The sequence below is a fragment of the Hyperolius riggenbachi genome, chromosome 2, assembly GCF_040937935.1.
Source record: "Hyperolius riggenbachi isolate aHypRig1 chromosome 2, aHypRig1.pri, whole genome shotgun sequence".
In the NCBI taxonomy this organism is placed as follows: domain Eukaryota; kingdom Metazoa; phylum Chordata; class Amphibia; order Anura; family Hyperoliidae; genus Hyperolius; species Hyperolius riggenbachi.
The window spans coordinates 562,040,309-562,059,958 of record NC_090647.1 but is presented as its reverse complement, the minus strand read 5'-3'; the positions used below and the strand labels follow the sequence as shown (position 1 = coordinate 562,059,958).

Sequence of the window (19,650 nt, the reverse complement as noted above, 5' to 3'; positions counted from 1 at the left end):
TTAACCACTTCCCTACTAAGGGTTTTTTCCCCCTCTGGACCAGAACAATTTTCACCAGTCAGCATTCCTCCCATTTATTCGCCAATTACATTATAGCTACTTATCACAAAGAAATGAGCTATATCTTTTTTTTTCCTAGCACCAATTAGGCTTTCTCTGGGTGGTACATTTGCTAAGAATTATTTTATTCAAAATGCATTTTAATGGGAATACGGTAAAAAATGAAAACAATCATTATTCCTCAGTTTTCGGCCATTACAGTTTTCAAATAAAACATTCTACTGTGGATAAAACTCACACATTTTATTTGCCCATTTGTCCCGGTTATAAGGCCTCTTGCACACTGCAAGTGATTCCGATTCAGATTCCGCTTTTTAATCAGTTTTTACATCAGATTCAGATTCCGATTTGCAGTTTGCTCCCTGCACACTGCAAATCGGAATCTGAATCGGATGTAAAAACTGATTAAAAAGCGGAATCTGAATCGGAATCGCATGCAGTGTGCAAGAGGCCTTACAATGTTTAAAATATGTCCCTAGTACAATGTTTGGTGCCAATATTTTATTTGGAAATAAAAGGTGCATTTTTTTTCAGTTTTTGCATCCATCACTAATTAAAAACACATTTTCATAAATAACAGTAATAAATCCTCAGGACATACATATTAAAAAAAAGTTCTGTCCCTAAGGTAACTATGTATTTTTTTTTTAATTGACATTTTTTTATTTCTTTTATATGCACATATTTTTTGGGGGTAACTATGGAAGAGTGGGGGAGGTAAGGGGTTGATTTTAATGGTATATATGTTATGTTTTACTTAATAAAACGTATGCAGGTATAATTTTACTATTTGGCCACAAGATGTCCTCATACATTTTCTTCCTGCCGCGTACTAATAGCACGCAATCAGAAAGTAATGCGTATAAGTGTAATTTCGTTTTGTTACATGATGCCGGCGATCATTGACAGGGACACTTAGGTTGGTGAATGGGATCTGTGATCCTATTCACTGATCTCCGGGGCTAACAGGCGGCGCCGAGAATGCGGGCGGAAGCATGCACAGCAGCGATCACGGCAAGCTCTGTATATCTACGCCCCTGTGGGGGAAATGAAGTCCTGAGGGGCGTAGATATACAGCCGCGTGAGGCAAAAGTGGTTACAGGATACCTTAGCACGAATATGAATTTAAAAATGGCTGGAAAAGGCATGTGTAGTGGACTCTGCTCTTGCCCCGACCCCCCCCCCCCCACACACACCATTCTCCTCCATTACTGTGCACAACCCCTCAAACTTACTTCCTAGTCAGGAGGGTTGGTGCCGACTGTGCAGGCGCTGCCCGGCCACACGCGTCCTTGACCTGCAGCCGGGAGTGCTCTGTGCATGAGCACTATGTAGTTTTGGCAGGGCGCTCCCGGCCTCTGGTGGGTGATCAAGGCCGCGTGTCACTGGGCAGCGCCAGCGCAGTCCGCACTGATCCTCCTGACTAGGGGGTAAGATCAAGTGGTCGTGTACAGTAACGGAGGAGAAAAGGGGGAGCGGTGGGCATGAAGAGAGCCCACTACACATGCAAACATATAATAAATGTATATTTGTGCTAAGGTATCCTCTAAGATAGACTTGACCTGGCAGTTACCTGGGGTGAGAATTTAAAGGAATTTAAAGGAGTGGAAGAGGATTTCAATGGCAACCTGTAAAGGTCTAGTGAGCTCCATGCCCAAGACAGTTCAGGCAGAGATGGAGAATAATGGTGGAGATTTTGCGCTTAATTTTGACATTCTGCACTTAGGGGTGAACTCACTTCTGTTGCCAGCGGGCTAGACATTAATGGCTGTGTTTTGAGTTACTGTAATGGGACAGCACATTGAATTTACATTGTATTTTAGTTTCATAACTTCAGAGTAGTCCCATAAAAAAATATAAAATATAACAAAATAAGAGGTGAACTCTCTTCTGTGGGGTACTGTATGTGTGTTTGTTATGCTGGAGATTTAGCCTACAAGACTTGTGCTGCCAGCTTACAAAATGCTTCATATATAGAGCTATGCAGAGACCTGTTTCATGTAAGATGATTGTGTAGTAATTAGAGAGGCCATACAAGGTTTATGGAGGTTTCTTGTCCGCTGATAAAACTTGTACTGCAAGGACACACCAGGCATGTTAATAGATAAAATCTTTACTTGATAAAAACATAAACATATTTACAGGATATATACACACACGTATACACACATTCCATGGCTGAAACATATATAGGTGGAAGAACATGATAAAAAAAAAAATATCCTATAGGACGCAATGTAAATAGCAGGTCTCAACTTATTAAGTAGTGGCCAGTTGGATTTTGTCTCTGAGAAGATGCCAGACAGGACATGTAGATAGAGTTGCTCACACTTTTGGCCGAAGCTGTAAGGCAATTCAGATTGACCTGATAAGGTTGGCAGAACCCCTTAAAACGCGTTGTCTATTATTTTTTAAAGTTTTTTTTATAAAAAGAAAAAAAAAGTTTTGTTGAAAAGACAAAGACATTAACATACACAATAATAAAACAGTACGTCAGAAACAGATAAAAACATCACAGGGATACATTTTCAGCCAACCAGCATTCCCATAGAAGTACCTTCTGACACACAATCTATCTATCTATATATCTATATCTATATATATATATATATATATATATATATATATATCTATATATATATATCTCTATCTATCTATCTATCTATCTATCTATCTATCTATCTATCTATCTATCTATCTATCTATCTATCTATCTATATATATATATATATATATATATATATATATATATCTCTATCTATCTATCTATCTATCTATCTGTCTATCTATCTATATATATATCTATATATATCTATATCTATCTATCTATCTATCTATCTATCTATCTATCTATCTATCTATCTATATATATATATATATATAAATATATATATATAAAATCGGATGTGTGTATGTGTGTGTATGTATGTGCCGCGATCACTCGAAAACGGCTTGACCGATTTGAACGAAACTTGGTATACAGATCCCTTACTACCCGGGATGATATGTTCTGCCGTGGTTTGGGGTGCGGCATAATGGCAGCTCTGTAACATGGCTCACCACACTGCAAAACATCACTTATGTTCACAATGCAGCCGGTGTGAGTTGCGTGGGGTGTAACAGAGTGTAGAATGGTGACACGCTGCATGCAGTGCTTTACAGCAAAACGCCCGCATGAAAGTTACAGTGCAGCATACTTTTCATTGATTGTATGCAATGTCATGCCTGGGGAAGGGGCGGCACCCCAATCCCTTGCCTTCCCTGTGACAGCAGCAGTCACTGTGAATATGGCCTCAAGTTAGAGTTGGCGTTTCAGGAACTCTTCTATAGGCTAAACTGCTTCCCTGATCGGTCTTCAATTCTGCACTGAATATGCAGCTAAGGATGGCTCACTTACGTTTTCTTGTTATAAAACTAAAAGAAATATACTGTATATACTCGCATATAGGCCTAATTTTTGAGCATAAAAAAAATGTGCAGAAAAGTCCCCCCCTCGGCTCATATGTGAGTCAGTGGAGCAGACCTGATGATGGAGCAGGTTTTGTTATTGGCAGAGAAGCGTAAGGATTGTACACTAGTGATCCTGCTCTTACCAGCTGGTTCCCTGCTGTGTCCATGCCCCCCCCCCCCCCATCCCCTGCAACATGGTGTGCAGAGTGCGCTGCTCAAGACTACCTGTGTCCTCCGGGTTGTGGAGCGGAGCATGCAAGCAATGTGTCAGCCGTACAATGATCAGGGATTCTTCCTGTGTCGCAGTGTCTCATATCTATGACGCCATCTAGTGGCTTCTTGAGACACAGCTGTATGTTCCTGGGGGCACATCTGGCTATGGGGAGGGGGGCTGACTTGTACTGGGGGCACAGCTTGCTACTGTGGAGGGGGCTATATTGAGGAGGGGGCTTATACACGAGTCAATCACTTTTTCCTGGTTTCTGAGGGAAAAGTGGGTGACTCGGCTTATACACGGGTCGGCTTATATGCGAGTATATACGGTAAGTTTATAAAATCAATATGAAGCAGGTAATCAATCCCGTATTGCTGCTGTAAACCTGCCAGGATATGGCTGAATACAGACAGCAGTGGTGCCAGCACACTGCTCAGCTATGAGTACAATCAGGGTATGCAGGGGGGTCCCGAATCCCAACCATACTGCCTCTCTTAATGTGGACCTGAACTCTTCCACAGGACAGAGGGAAAACAGAGAAATGTTCCCTGTATGTATTTAGAGAGTTTAGCCTGTCTAATTCCCCCTCATCTCTGCCTGATCACAAGTTGTAATTTGATCTCTTCGCTGTGTCACATGACTGCCATGGCAGAGATGGCAGATAAGCTCATTTGAAAGCACCAAGATGTTAACAATAGGTCTGCTTCCATGAAAGCAGGAAGCAGACACACTGCAGAATTATTTCAGGATTTTTATCAGCTGTAACAAAGAAATGATTTTCTTTAAAGGTGATTATGCTGTTGCATATATCTTTTAGAGCAGAGAGGAAGTTCTGAGTTCTGGTGCACTTTAAGAGAAACAAAAAGGGGGAAAAACCAAGAGCCCTTATGGTGTAGTATGTAAAGACTTGTTAGTGTCAATATGGACAAGGACAATGAAATGATACAAGTCTGAGTTACCACTCAGACAACTACTGCAAATGCAGGTGGACAGATCAGACCCAACCTCAGAGAAGTAACTCTCTGTAGTAGATGGAAATAAGGAGTAGCACCGCTTTACAAAGGGTGGACAATAAACTGGATGGAAATAGTATAATGGCGCTATGCACCAGCACAGAGATACTGTCCTTAAGTGACTCCCTCATTCCCTGAAGAAGCAGGTTTGACTCAAGAAACGTGTTGCAGCAAAGTGGAGTGTTCTCCAATAAAGTGTTTTTTATTTTGAAACAAACCTATTGTGCTATCTGTTGGGAGGTAAGTCCACTACAACCTCCTATTTTTAAACGTTTTTAGTGTATTTTATTCTTTTTGGCTCCTCTGTTTATACTATTTCAGTCCATACTCCTTACTGGTGACAACCTCCAACCATCTTGTGCAGAAGAGCTATGGCCACACATTACTGGAGCTGGGTGATGGGTGCAGAGTTATCCTGAGGAATGGGAGTATAACCGTTTAGGATTACAGGGGTGGAGCCTTTATCAGCTGTCTGCACAGATCCATCCTGGCCAATGGGATTATAGCCATTTGGGGCGACAGGGGTGGAGCCATTATAAGCTGTCTGCACAGGGTCATCCTGACCAATGGGAGTACAGCCTTTTGCAGTGACAGAGGTGGACCCATTCTCTGCTGTCAGCACAGGGCCATCTTGACCAATGGGAGTACAGCCTTTTGCAGTGACAGAGGTGGAACCATTCTCTGCTGTCAGCACAGGGTCATCCTGAACAACGGGAGTATAGCCATCTTCTGTTTGGTGACAGTCATTGTTGTTTTCAATCACCATTTCTAGCCCTGCAGGTTTCTCCTCATCTCTATTTGCCTTCCTCTGGCGACGTTTCTGTGAACATAAGCAGGATGAGAGGTCAGGTGACATCACAAAACATACATCACTCCACCCCCCTCTGACTGCTGCAGGCCATGCTTTGGCATTATGGTGTGAGATGAGATAACATCAATGATATTGGCCAAAATATTTAGTTCCTTGATCAGAATCTAGAGTAATCTAATGGGACTAATCAGGTATAGGCTAGTGGACTGAGCCCCTTATCCCGTGTAAAATCACCTGGAGAAACAAAGAACTATGTTACATCACTGCATAAATTTACAAGATGGCGCAAGGCTACACCTGACTATAATGAAGATTGGGGTGTAGTATTGGAAAAATCCACAAGATGGCGCCAAGCACTATGCGACCTTATGGCCGCATTGATACTTCTATATGAACTGAACTGCAGTTTAGAAAATGTCCACAAGATGGGGTGTATGTTATGCAACGTTAACGTCGCATGAAGGAGACGCTATAAACGCCGCAACTGGAAACCGCCCCCACTGATCACATGATTAAGGCCGGTGTAATGTCAGAATGGGCAGCCCGGAAGCAGCCTTCCTCACTGAGTACCACGCATGCTCAGTGGGAAGTTAGACATTATTTACCTGAAATATCTCCGCTTCCGCACCACGTACACTCCCGAAATTTTCAGGGGAGGGAGGGGACCCCCAAATCTAGTTCTGTGTCGAATTGCAGCCCCCGAGCCCCGCTAGTTCCCGAGATAGGTTTGCTGCAATCAGTCTCGGGAACCAGCGGGGCTCGGGGGCTGCAATTCGGCACAGAGCTAGATCTGGGGGTCCCCTCCCTCCCCTGAAAATTTCGAAAGTGTACGTGGTGTGGAAGCGGAGATATTTAGGACGTTTTACGTGGCTGCACAATTTAATGGGACGCAAGCTCCTACTGCGCATGCGGGGCTGCAAAACGTGCGGGGCTGCCCATTCTGACACTACACCGGAAGCGGCCGATACGCGTGGTGACGGAGGTCCACGGCCTATCACACACCAGCCTCTCTCCCTGCCTATGCCCACAGTGAAGTCCGGCGCCGGACGTGCTTTATGGGCAACTTACAAAAAGGGACGTGCGGCTGATTGTACCCCGGCTGGAGGCTTATGCGGGCACACACCCACCTGCCTATCACTGTTTGGGGGATCACGACATCACTGCCATCCTTGGGACTCTACTATGATGGAGGATGCTGCTGTTCTATCTATGATTCCAGGAAATCTGACGGCTGACAACTACGCAATGGAGTGGTGAGAGCCTCTGTTGAGGCGAACATTCTGTGTGTTTACACTGTTGATACCACTTGCCATTGACAGTGACGGCCCAGTATGAGAGGAACTGTATTGTAGTGGCGCTGCTACCACCTCTTTATTGACTGATGCCCTATGAATTATACTCCCTGCACTAAAAGGGGATTTCCAGGACTTAAGATTAGATCAATTGAGCTCATTGCTAGAGAAGCAGTGCATGGTTAATGGGATCCCAGGTGTGTTTTGTATGTTGTAGTGCTGATTGTATGAGCCCAGCCAGCTGTACTATCAACATCCCGCAGCGTGTTTCATGTTTTTAACGTTTGATACAGCAGTGACATGCATAGTGTGATTAACCTTTGAATAAAGTTTTGTATGTGATTTTGAAGCAGAGGTTGATATTATCTTTTTTCTTTGGAGCTACACCATCATCTACCCCGTGCTCCCTCATTTTGGTGAGGTAAAACACTTTTTTTTCAATTCCAGAGAGTTCTGGGTATGATTTTCTTCTATTGAGATGAGGGGGGGGGGGGACAGGAGTGACAGGTTCTCTTTGCTGACTAGCAGTGTTGAGGAGGCGGAGCTGGTATTTATCTCTCTGCCCCTCTCCCTCTCTTAGTCCAGCTCTGGGGTGGAAAAAACAAGCCAGGAGTGGTTATCCCGAGCTGGACTCGTGATAGCCGCCAGAGATCTATGCAGAGCAATGCGCACAGCAGGCGTTTTCACTCACCTCCCGGGGGATCCCGACGTTGGCCACCATTCTTCTTACTCTTCTCCGAGGCTCTGCTTCCCCCTGGTGAGATCGCCGGCTGTCGTCATGACAACAGCTGGCAATCTCACTATAGGGTTACAGCACCACCCGGAGGACGGAGGTAGAACTGCAGCGCTGGACCCCAGGGAGGTGAGTGATTGCTGGGGCTGCTGCAGATCTCTCTGTGGTGTGATGTTTTTCCAGGTTTTAGGGTCTAAAAGCATGCAAAAAAGTTGCACCGCATTTAGACCCTCAAATCCGTAAATAATCAGACCGCCAAGGGGGTTAAGAAAAGACTTCTAGCAAACACAAGCGAGGACTCGCAACATTCAACAATAAACAAGTGCGGCAGCACATGTGCAACGTAGTGACAAGACAGAGTGTGCAATAGACCAAAGTTTATTGTAGAAACTGGATAAAAAGTGATCTACACAAAGCCACACCATGAATTGCTTAACCACTTTGATACCTGCAGCCTCTGCCCTCTTAAAGGGAACCAGAGATGAACGTGTCACACAAAATAAACATATCAGTCGATAGCTTGTAAAGAATAAATGCTCTACCTGATAATTTCGTCGCTCTGGTGTGCCTTTTTTAGTGTTTTTGTATCCATTATTGCTCCAGGAAAAATCAAATATGGCCGCCGGCTCATATCCCTTCTCCTTCCGGGTTATGAGTTGTTCTGGATGTGCTGTCTAGGCTATATGAGACTAGGCTGCTATTTAGGCTATATGAGAAAGGCTGCTGCAGTCTTTCATCTGTGTGCTTTCATTTTGGTATGATGTGCCTGTAGGAAGTCTCTCTCATAGGAATGAAACTGCAATCATCATCAGTATCTATGCTGAGAGCACACAGATCATATTGCAGGCTTGCAGCCACACTTGTCTGTTTCAGAGCTTCTCTCTAAGCAGCAGCAGCCCCTCCCATATCATCACAGCTCTCAGTATGCAAAGCAGGACATCTGAGCCAGAAGGTGGCAGGCTTGGGCTTGAAAAGACTCCACAGAAGAGTGACTCAGGAAGAGTGACTCAGCTATAATGATTCCAGGTCAAACCTAGACTGAGCCAGTCGGGGATTCTTATCACAGCTGCTAATAGACTAATTAAGCAGATAAGAATGAAACTAAAAGCAGGGTAGGTGTTTACTGTTCCCACTGATAAATGTAATAAAATACATGAGGGTGCTTCATCTCTGGTTCTCTTTAAGCACCAGAGATCGCTGGTACGAAAAATGGGTCCCCACGACGTCATGCCACATTGGCGTCTGACCCTGTGAGCAATGTGAGCCAATGAGATTGGCTCACAGTGATCATCACAGGGTCAGGAGCCAGTGAAATCACAGAGTTCTGCTGTCATACTGATGGCAGGGCGAGTGAGCTGCAGCGGAGAGAGCGGCACAAAGTTGAAATCTACGCCCTGGCAGGGATAATAGCTCCTAAACAGGGCGTATATTGCAACTAGCGCGGTCCGTAAGTGGTTAGTCAAGTACATAAACTTTATTGATCAACACACATAGTTAAAACATTAAAAACAAAGAATATGGACATAGTGGGAATTCATGAATTAGATAAGGACCAGCAATAGGCTGATAACATGATAAATCCCACACTATTAAAGTGACACTAATGCGGAAAAAAAAACCTCTTGATATAATGAATTGGTTGTGTAATACGGATACTTAATTGAACATCAGTAGCAAAGAAAATAGTGTCATATTTTTATTTTCAAGTATATAGCTTTATAACATTGCATCATTCTCTAATATTTGCAGTTTATACACTACACTCAACATTTTAAATGATTTCACAGAGCAGGCTAGTGACCCTTTGAGATTTTCTCAGAAGAAAACCCATAAACAAAGAAGAAATAATGAGAGACAGTTGAGATAAGTGCTTCAAAAGACAGTGCTGTCCTGGACTTTATAAAGTCGCAGAGCTCACAGAAGCTCTTTTGCATAGATAACAACTGAACTTTCTCAACTCTTCCTGTACTGGGAACAATATGAGACTCATATCTGTGCTCCTAATGTTTTATTTCTTAGCTGTATTACACATACAAATCATTATATCATAAGTTTATTTTAACTTCAGATTCCCTTTGAAGAAAACTTTAGAAACGATGCTAGTGCAATAGTAGCATTGTGTCTGGCATTAGTAGCCTCATTGAGAAAGCATGTTGTCCTGATTTGTTTATACAGGGATCTGCTGTGACTTCTGAGTTTGGGATTCTTTGGATCTCATCCCTAATGTAGAATGGATCAGTTTAAACGGACCATGGGTTAACATTGGATCAGTTAGCATCGTTCAGAACCGTTCCATTAGGATCTGCTAACGGTCTGTTTTGCAGTGCCAGTGTGGCCCAGGCAGGCCTGTGATGTAGAGGCCATCTACACAAACATCAGTGACTGCAATGTCCGCTGTGCTATCCAATATTTTGTGGCCACTACTTCAACAATGAGAAGGGACTTCAATGATTTCTTAACCTCCCTGGCGGTACGATTTGTGCGGCTGCGCGGCCACGGGAGGGTTTTTTTCACTTTTTTTTTTTTTAGCATGTAGCTAGCCTAGCGCTAGCTACATGCTTCCCCCCTCCCTGCGGCGTCCCCCCGTACTAACCGATCGCCGCCGGCGCCGCTTGCCCATAAGGAAATCCCGTTCTGAACGGGAATTCCTTGAGGGCTTTCCCCGTCGCCATGGCGATGAACGTCGTGATGTCACAGGGAATCCCGATCCACCCCATAGCGCAGCCTGGCGGCGATTGGCCAGGCTGCGCAAGGGGTATGCGGGGGGGGGCCTGTATCGCAGCGGGTAGCAGCGCATCAGCGGTGGCAATCGCAACAAACATGCAGCTAGCAAAGTGCTAGCTGCGTGTTTGAAAAAAAAAATTATGCAAATTGGCCCAGCAGGGCCTGAGGAATCCTCCGCGGCGGCTTACCCAGTGTCCAGTACGGGGTTACCGCTAAGGAGGTTAAAGAACCATAAAATTGTAAATTGAAAAAATGAAATTGTCCCAGAGTGTGCATGCAGTCAGAGGCGGCCTTAGAGTATGCGGGGCCTGGGGCGAGTGTCATATGCGGGGCTTAGAGCCATAAGTGTAGGCCATCTACCATACCACCATGCTCACAGGCTTTTAAAGGGAACCTTAGTATAAAAGTAAAAAAAAAACACGAGTTTAACTTACCTGGGCTTCTACCCGCCCTTGCAGCTGCCCTGTGCCCGCGCCGTCATTCAGTGATAAACGCTCAGTGATCCAGTCCTCCGCAACGCCCCTTTCGGTCGGGCGACTCGCTAAGTCATTGTCCACTGCGCATGTGCGGCCGTCCTTGATCATGTTCCCATTGCTGGGAGCGTTATGCACATGCGCAGTAGAGATTTCACAACACTGCGCGTGTTGTGCAATCAGGAGGTGTGCAGACCGGGGCCGTGCATTCAAATAAAAGGTATGCTGCAGGGGACTGGAGGATCACTAAGTGACAGCGGGGGCACAGGGCGGCTGCAGGGGCTGGAGGATCACTAAGTGACAGCATGGGCACAGGGCGGCTGCAGGGGCTGGAGGATCACTAAGTGACAGCGGGGGCACAGGGCGGCTGCAGGGGCTGGAGGATCACTAAGTGACAGCATAGGCACAGGGCGGCTACAGGGGGCTGGTAGAAGCACCAGGTAAGTTAAACTTGGATTTTTTTTTTTTAACTTCAGTTCACTAATATGGTTCAGATCAAGCTGGCAGAAGAAATCTGAGTGCTCCCTGCCGGCAGGACGGACGCTTAAAGAAGAACGCGAGCCGTCAGGTATGCGTGATGTCACGTTGAGACGGAGCCCACCTTGCGGAGGAGCGCCGGATACAAACATGGCCAAGTTAGGTTCAGTACGACCTATAATAACAGCTAGTCAGAAATGAGGGCGATTCCGTGGAAACATTGGCCAGTACATTGGCCAGTACTGCTGAATGTTCAGCGCACATCCATCAACTTTTACAACTTCTTACAAGAATTCCTCATTAACCAATTTTAGTGTCTTGCAGCTTTATGAAGTAACCATCACCATAAGCTTATGGTGGAATATGTGGAATATGTGTGAGTGCAATTTTAAAATAAATGTTTTTAGTGATAACAGTATCACGCTATGGCCCCGTTCACACTGCACACGTTTCCAGCCGTGTTTTGGAAACGCGTGCAGGAGACAGACACGCACGACATCAGACAGTGCATAGAGTGCACTGTCTGATGTTCACACTGCATGCGTTCCGGACCTGTGCGGTCGGGGAACGCATGCTGCACGCGTTTTTTGTAAAAACGCGTGGCTGTCCCATTCACTTTTCAGTGATGGGATCAGCCACGCAACGCACACAAACGCGGATGGCGTGCGTTCGTACGCGTTGCGGTCCGCATGCGTGGCCGTCCGCGTTTGTGATGTGAACGGGGCCTAAGTGAGCTTTTTTTCTGAGGTCTTGCACTAAAGAAAATCAAAGTGGGAGGTGTCCAACTGACAAAGTTGATACCAGGATCCTGAGGCTCCTAGGCTTCCTGGACTTGTGCATGGTTGGCCAGTCTAACAGTGGCCAATACGTCCGGTGAGTCTGCTTCTATTGGGTGCTTATGGTGATGGTCACTTCATAAAGCTGCAAGACACTGGAATTGGTTAATGAGGCATTTTTTAAGAAGTTGTAAAAGTTGATGGATGTGCGCTGAACATAAATATAGTGGTTTTGGAAAGACTTGCCTGGTCTGGTGATAGCGCACTCTATGGGACATGTGCAATCTATGAGTGATACTATTGCGCTTTGAGATAATTTTAGAGAGTACTGCTGAATGGCCCAATTTTTCCTGAAAATGTATCCCCATGAGCATCTATGATCGCAAACTGTGCACTAAATCAAGGATTTACTATGTTTCAGAGATTTCCTAGGCCTGGAGATATGGTGGTTGGACGTTTGCCATAGATAGATGGCCAGGAAGCCCCCTTCAACCAGCCTTTCTACCTTATGCTGGGTACACACGTTGCGATTTCCCGCTCGATCCGCGGGATCGATTCGATTATTTCCAACTTATTTGATCGGGTTTTGCTCGATACAGCCGTCGATTTTGTATACTTAACATGCAAAATCGACGGCTGTATCGATCGAAACCCAATTGAACATCTTGGAAATAATCGAATCAATCCCGCTGATCGAGCGGGAAATGGCAACGTGTGTACCCAGCCTTACAGAGATGATGGAGGAGCAGAGATGGAGCTCAGCGAATCCACAGACTCTACATTACCAGGAACTCATTTCACCACTCAGTGCAGAGAGATGTGACTGTTACATACCAGATGTATAATGCAGATTATCAATCCAACCAGCAATGCGACACTCACAGCAGTAACAATGGAAATGTGACTTCTCATCCACATGGAAGGCTCTGTAAGGAAACCGTACATACAATGTTATAAGTGTGATAAACATACCATCCACCAGCACATATCTCCAGTGATCTCTCACCTGGTCTGCCCCTGCAAACAATCATTAACCCTCTGCCCTCAAGCATCAACAAACTGGAACTCTAGTAATGATAAAAATAACTCTAATGGAAGTTGTACTTGGTTGCTCTGATGGAGGATGTTCGCTTCCAAAAAAGTTTACATGCAAGAGTATTCTGTACTAAACCCTTTCACCAGCAATGAGGTTTCCTCCAGGTCGAAAGGGTCCCTACTCTGCCCACACCAGCCAGCAAGCAAGCTCTCGAATCCGAGATCCCTGTTGAGGCCTGTCTGGTTTTATCGTTCTAGGGAACACATGCATGCAAATAAATCGGTTTAAGATCTCCAGGGAGGTACAAATTGCACTACTTACACCATTATATAAATGGGCTGCACCGGTACAGAGGCAAGTGAGCTACAGCCAGACCACAATGGCTGCTGAAACATACACACAAGCAGGGGAGGCTGTGCTCATCCTATAGAGGGCGCTGGAAGAGGGAAGCATGGGGGAGAAAAAGAAATAAAACCATTCAGGAAGTGATAATTAGTGCATTTAATTGTCCCAATTAAAGCTGCATACCCTTAGCATTAAACCTGTATGTAGCTGCAGGTGAGGAGTGTCATTCCCCCACTAATCATGCGGTGCCGGAGGTGGTGGTACCAGAGCAGCAGATTACCAGCTACAGAGCAATGTTCAGCTATAGGATGACCAGATGTACTACAACGCCCAGAACAACAGCACAATCCCCTGATATGGATGATGTGTGCCTGTTTATATTACAAGGCTTCACTATCCATGCACACCGAATTATAGTGTCACTGCTCTGTGTACCCCTCACACTATGACAATGCCCTACCCCCCTCTATACAGGTCACATGATCACCCCACCCAGTACCCACCCCCTTCCTCTGATCTCCAGCCGGTGGTCCCAGCACCGCCCCCTCCCCCCTCTATACAGGTCACATGATCACCCCAGTACCCACCCCCTTCCTCTGATCTCCAGCCGTTGGTCCCAGCACCGCCCCCTCCCCCCTCTATACAGGTCACATGATCACCCCAGTACCCACCCCCTTCCTCTGATCTCCAGCCGGTGGTCCCAGCACCGCCCCCTCCCCCTCTATACAGGTCACATGATCGCCCCAGTACCCGCCCCCTTACCTGTGATCTCCAGCCGGTAGTCCCGGACCTCCTCACTGACGGGGTTGGTGACCCTGACCCGGAATGTCCTCTCGGCATCGTCTCTCTGCACACTCGGGATAATCAGCGTCCTGTTGTCATCTATCAGCCGGTATCTCTCAGGGAGACGCCCCCCGTCCAGCTCCCAGGTGACATGGCTCTCTTCTCCAGAGAACTGGACAGTCACAGCAATGTCCTCCCCCAGCCGGCTGCTGTTACTGCTTATGTTGTAGATGAGAACCGGATCTGCAATGATCAGGAGAAGGACACGCCCCATCAGTCATGTGACACCAGCACAGACACATGGCATAGATTGCTAGCTCTTGTACCCACACTGATCATGTGATCTGCAGCCCCTCCCCCCACATACACTCCCCATCAGTCATGTGACACCAGTACAGAGGCATGGCATAGAGTGCTAGCTCTTGTACCCACACTGACCATGTGATCTGCAGCCCCCCCCCCCACTTACACTCCCCATCAGTCATGTGACACCAGCACAGAGTCATGGGATAGATTGCTAGCTCTTGTACCCACACTGACCACGTGATCTGCAGCCCCTCCCCCACATACACTCCCCATCAGTCATGTGTCACCAGCATAGAGACATGGCATAGATCGCTAGCTCTTGTACCCACACTGACCATGTGATCTGTAGCCCCTCCCCCATATACACTCCCCATCAGTCATGTGACACCAGCACAGAGACATGGCATAGATTGCTAGCTCTTGTGCCCACAATGATCATGTGATCTGTAGCCCCTCCCTCATTTACACTCCCGCTCAGTCATGTGTCACCAGCACAGAGACATGGCATAGATTGCTAGCTCTTGTGCCCACACTGACCATGTGATCTGCAGCCTCTCCCCCACACACACTCCCCATCAGTCATGCAACACACTTACAAATATTTTAATTTTTTTTTCCAGAGAGACAAAGGTAACACACAAAGCTCTCTCATCCTCAGGAGTTGAACTCCAGTTCTCGAGGGCCACATCCATGCCAGTGTTTAGAATGGACAAAGAAATGCGTTTTACTTGATGAACACTGTCACAAGCCCCCTAGTGGCTGGACCGGAAAATGCCTTCCAATCGGTTTCAGCACACAGACCATGCAAGCTGTGGTCGCAATCGGTGCGCAGAAACCGCTGGGATTTTGGCAGCAGACCGACTAGAAGGGAGCCTGTGAGTTACGGTAATTACAAATTACACACTATTTCAGGGTATAACTGCCACCACCTCTGTTACCATGGGACAGAGGAGCCCACATACTGGCTAATTCTAGACCTGCAAATAAAAACGGTTAAACATACTCTATGATATCTAGCTATCAACAATAGTAGCGACTCTTCAGAAGCCAGGGTTCAGTTTGTGCGGCTGAATAGCAGGGTAGCTGAACAAATAAATTACGTTAGCATTGTTTATTAAAAATGCAATATAAATAATTAATATATACAGAAAATCATTAAAATCAACAATTATAGATACATTAGTAGCCAGTATGGAAATAAAAATGGAAGAAAATACGTACACTTAAGTTCAGGTGAAATATATCCTTTCTGGGAAAAGAAATGCCAAGTCCTTGGTTTCAGAGTGGAGGACTCAGTGTCAAAGTCCAAACAAGCCGGATGCCAGCATGTCCTCAAGCTGGCAAGGATGTAATCAGGATGATGTTTCAAAGTGGAGGACATTAATTTTGGGTCCTCTGCGATTTTTATACCCCTGATCCAGTAGGAGGGAGTGAGGGCGGGAACCACACACCCCCTTAGAACATGAGATGAGCCTTCCCCCTTCTACTGGCAACCAAAAATCATACCTAACCATATATGGGCTCTATCTCACAGAACCGTACAGGTCAGGGCAGATTTACTAACATTTTCAGGTCAGTCACGATTTACCCAGCAGCCTGATACCAAACACGAGGGGTAGGACCCTTGTGGTATCACCAGGTCACTTTCAAACTGCCTAACTGACAGCCCCTACCTCAGAATGTTCTGAAACCTTCTCAGTACCAGCGCCAGGCAAATCCCGTCACACTGAGTTTGGAGGGCCTGGCAGCCTTGCAGCTCAGGAAATATGACAAATATAGCAGTTTATAGATTATTATAGACATCTAGGAGTTACAGCAGGTCAGTTCTAGGGAAGGGCTCAATGGGGTGTCTTTGAAGCTAAGATAGCAGAGCTACGTGTCGGCTTCCCTGCTGAGATCGGGGCCGAGGAGTCTCACTCTATCTCCGTTAAATTGTTTCTGTCAGGCTACTTATCTGACTTCATCTGATGGATGGGCCCTTAGTGTCCCAGGCTGGGTGCCTGGGACACTTTCCTGCTGAAGGCTTCCTGCCATTTGGTAAAAGGAAAACAAGCTGTCTTTTAAAAGAAGAATTGTCATTCTAATCGCTGCAATGACTGCGCAAATCTAACCGGAAAGCGATCAGAAAATCGACTGCGGGAATCTGCCCGATTCGCCTGTGCTCCTCACGGCTATTCCGTGACAAACACCACCACCAAAATATTTGTAACTAGTAGACCTAAGCCCGTTTAAAAACGGGCTCTAGGTCTGTGTTCCTGGGCGCGCGCACGCACCCGCAGCACCCTCCACCGCTCACCCGCCGCCGCCCGCTCACCCACCGCCGCATGCGACTGCCGTCCGCTCACTCGCCGCACATCCGGCCGCCTGTTCACACGCCGCCCGCTCCACTCCCTGTCCCTGTCCTCCTGTCTCTGGGTCCGTGCTGCGCACATGCGCACTGCCTTGCAGCATGGACAACGCTACACAGAGACAGGTGTCCGCAGCACGGACACTTGTCTCTTATTATAGAGTATGCGCTTTTCTCCCGTAGGACCCAAAGCGCATAACCCTTCTTGATTCAGTTCCAGTGTTCTCCCCAGGCTCTGTTAGCCGGGTGCTCCACCGGCTAATTTTGTTGACCACCCGGCTGCCATCAGCTAGCCTCCTCACCCTCCTCCTATGCTGTAAAAGCAGTGTTGCACTGGTCCTGCCTTCCCCCAACATGCCCCATCCGTCTACTTTTTCGTTTCACCTGGCTGGAAAAAAATTCTGGGGAGAACACTGCAGTCCCATCAATGTGAGCTGTGCCAAACATGTGAGGACCTCGGCCCAGGGTTGTGGATTCTGAGTTGAGGAGTCGGAGAAATTTTGGGTACCTGGAGTCGGAGTGGGAGTCGGTGGTTTCAATAAACTGAGGAGTCGGATGATTTTTGTACAAACTCCACAGTCCTGGACTGGTAGGAATTAGTCTAAGGAGTCGGAGAACTTTTGGGTACCTGGAGTCGGAGTGGGAGTCGGTGGTTTCAATAAACTGAGGAGTCAGATGATTTTTGTACAAACTCCACTGTCCTGGTAAGAATTAGTCTAAGGAGTCGGAGCACTTTTGGGTACCTGGTGTCAGAGTTGTGGCAGTGGTTTCATAAACTGAGGAGTCGGAGTAGGATGATTTTTGTACCGACTCCACAGCCCTACCTCGGCCCCCGAGGACTGTCGTTCAACATTCATTGTTTTGAAAGACATGTGAAGAGCTGGATTGTGTAACATAAGCTCACAGGACAAGTGGGCCAGCAGCCAATCAAGTATCATGCTCTCCCTCAGCCTGAGTCAGAGATGAACACATGGTCTCCTTCTGCAGAACAGCAGTCTGTACAAGGTGAACTAAAAGTTTAAAGATAAGTAGCAATGCACAATTAAGGTGGCCATATACTTATAGATTTGCAGAAGATTCGACTATCAGATAGATTTCTGGCAGATGCCTTTCAAGCCGAATCTGACAGGAATCTATCTGATGTGTGCCACACACTAGGAACAGATTTCCAATAGATTTCAGAATGAAATCTATTGGAAATCGATCTAAATGCATTATTGGACCATTAGATCCAATACAACTCTATGGGCCATCGATCTGCTGCCAGTAGCAGATTGACCTAGATTTCCCATCCTGTCAGATAGATCAAATTGATCGAAATTGGCCGCAAATCGATCGTCAATAGATTTGATAGAATCGATTTCTGATCAATTGATGCCATAGAATCGATCGATGGCTGAAATCAACCAGTGTTTGGGCCCCTTAAGTTTTTGATTTTGTTTTTCTTTTGTGTGTGCATTTGTTCCGTTTTGAAATTGTTCTGTTTGGCACTTTTTTATTCACTAAAACAAGCTTTTGCATCCATTGTTTCTTTCTGTAGTATTTATAATAAAATAGATAATATTAATTGTGAATCGGGAGAGCAGAGGCACTCGGGCACAGGACAGGTTCAGCTGGTGTGGAATGCTGGAAAATCTGTGGAAGGCGGGGCTGGGAGGTCCAATTTGTCACATTAGGGGCCTCTAAATCAATTTTCAATTCACAGATCAACCTAAATGAGTAGGTGTCGGGAAAAGGAGGACATGGGCAGTACAGCACTCAGTCAGCATTCCCATCAAGTAAAAGAACACTCAACTTATCAGGTTTTCTATCGATCATTCCTATTACTGTGTACGGTATCATTTCTAGTATTATTGGAGTACTAAGGAACAGGGAACAAGAAAAAGAAGAAACCTCACTAATACAGGTGAAATTGTACATTGGCCTGTGTGTGGGGGGAGGGGGGGGGGGCTGGAGAGAGAGAAAGCAGAGACCACACTCTTCAGGCCTGGTTCACATTGCACCTGATCCGAAATGGATCCGACAAATCGGATCCGTTTGATACCTTTTCATACCAGTGGCGGACACAGGCAGCAGTGGGCCCCTGTGCAAAATATCAATTGTGGGCCCCCCTGACCTGCGTCGCGCAAAGTGCGCCGTGGCAAAAAATGGGCGTGGCTATAACCTACGACGCGCGAAGCACGCCGCAGCAAAAAATGGGTGTGGATAGAACCTGCGGTGCGTAGCGCCGCGACAAAAAATGGGCGTGGCAATGACCGGATAAGGGCGGAGCTAACTGTAATTTAAAGTGATCCCGGGGTGAGAGTGATATGGAGGCTGCCATATTTATTTCCTTTTAAACAATACTAGTTGCCTGGCGGCCCTGCTGATCTATTTGGCTGCAGTAATAAACTGAATTACACCAGCAACAAGCATGCAGCTTAATCTTCTCAGTTCTGACAATATAGTCGGAAACCCCTGACCTGCTGCATGCTTGTTCAGGGTCTATGGTTGAAAGAATAAGAGGCAGAGGACCAGAACGGCAACCAGGCAACTGGTATTGCTTAAAAGGAGAGAAATATGGCAGCCTCAATATTATTCTCACCTCAGGTTCCCTTGAAAAGTGCAACGCAAAGACAGTGGGCCCAGGTTTTGGTGACCCTTTCCCCAGAAAATTCACATAATTGTGCAGGTTTTCTCATGAAAATACACATAATGTGAGCAGATTTGCCCAGAAAATACGTGCAATGATGTCGGCAGATATGCCCAGAAAATACGTGCAATCATGTCGGCAGATATGCCCAGAACATACGCGCAATCATGTCGGCAGA

The 19,650-nt window shown here is 46.2% G+C and overlaps 1 protein-coding gene across 1 annotated transcript in view; it reads right to left on the bottom strand.

The window, feature by feature from the left end:
• Nucleotides 1–4,918: 4,918 nt before the first annotated feature.
• The window catches only part of LOC137547384 (uncharacterized), a 62,248-nt gene continuing 47,516 nt past the window's right edge, over nt 4,919–19,650 (bottom strand). The window contains exons 3-5 of the mRNA XM_068270933.1: nt 14,167–14,430; nt 12,858–12,949; nt 4,919–5,557 (exon numbers count right to left, since the gene is read on the bottom strand). Of these exons, the coding sequence (XP_068127034.1) occupies nt 5,120–5,557; nt 12,858–12,949; nt 14,167–14,430 (794 nt within the window). The 3' untranslated portion in view covers nt 4,919–5,119. The remainder of the gene's footprint in view (nt 5,558–12,857; nt 12,950–14,166; nt 14,431–19,650) is intronic.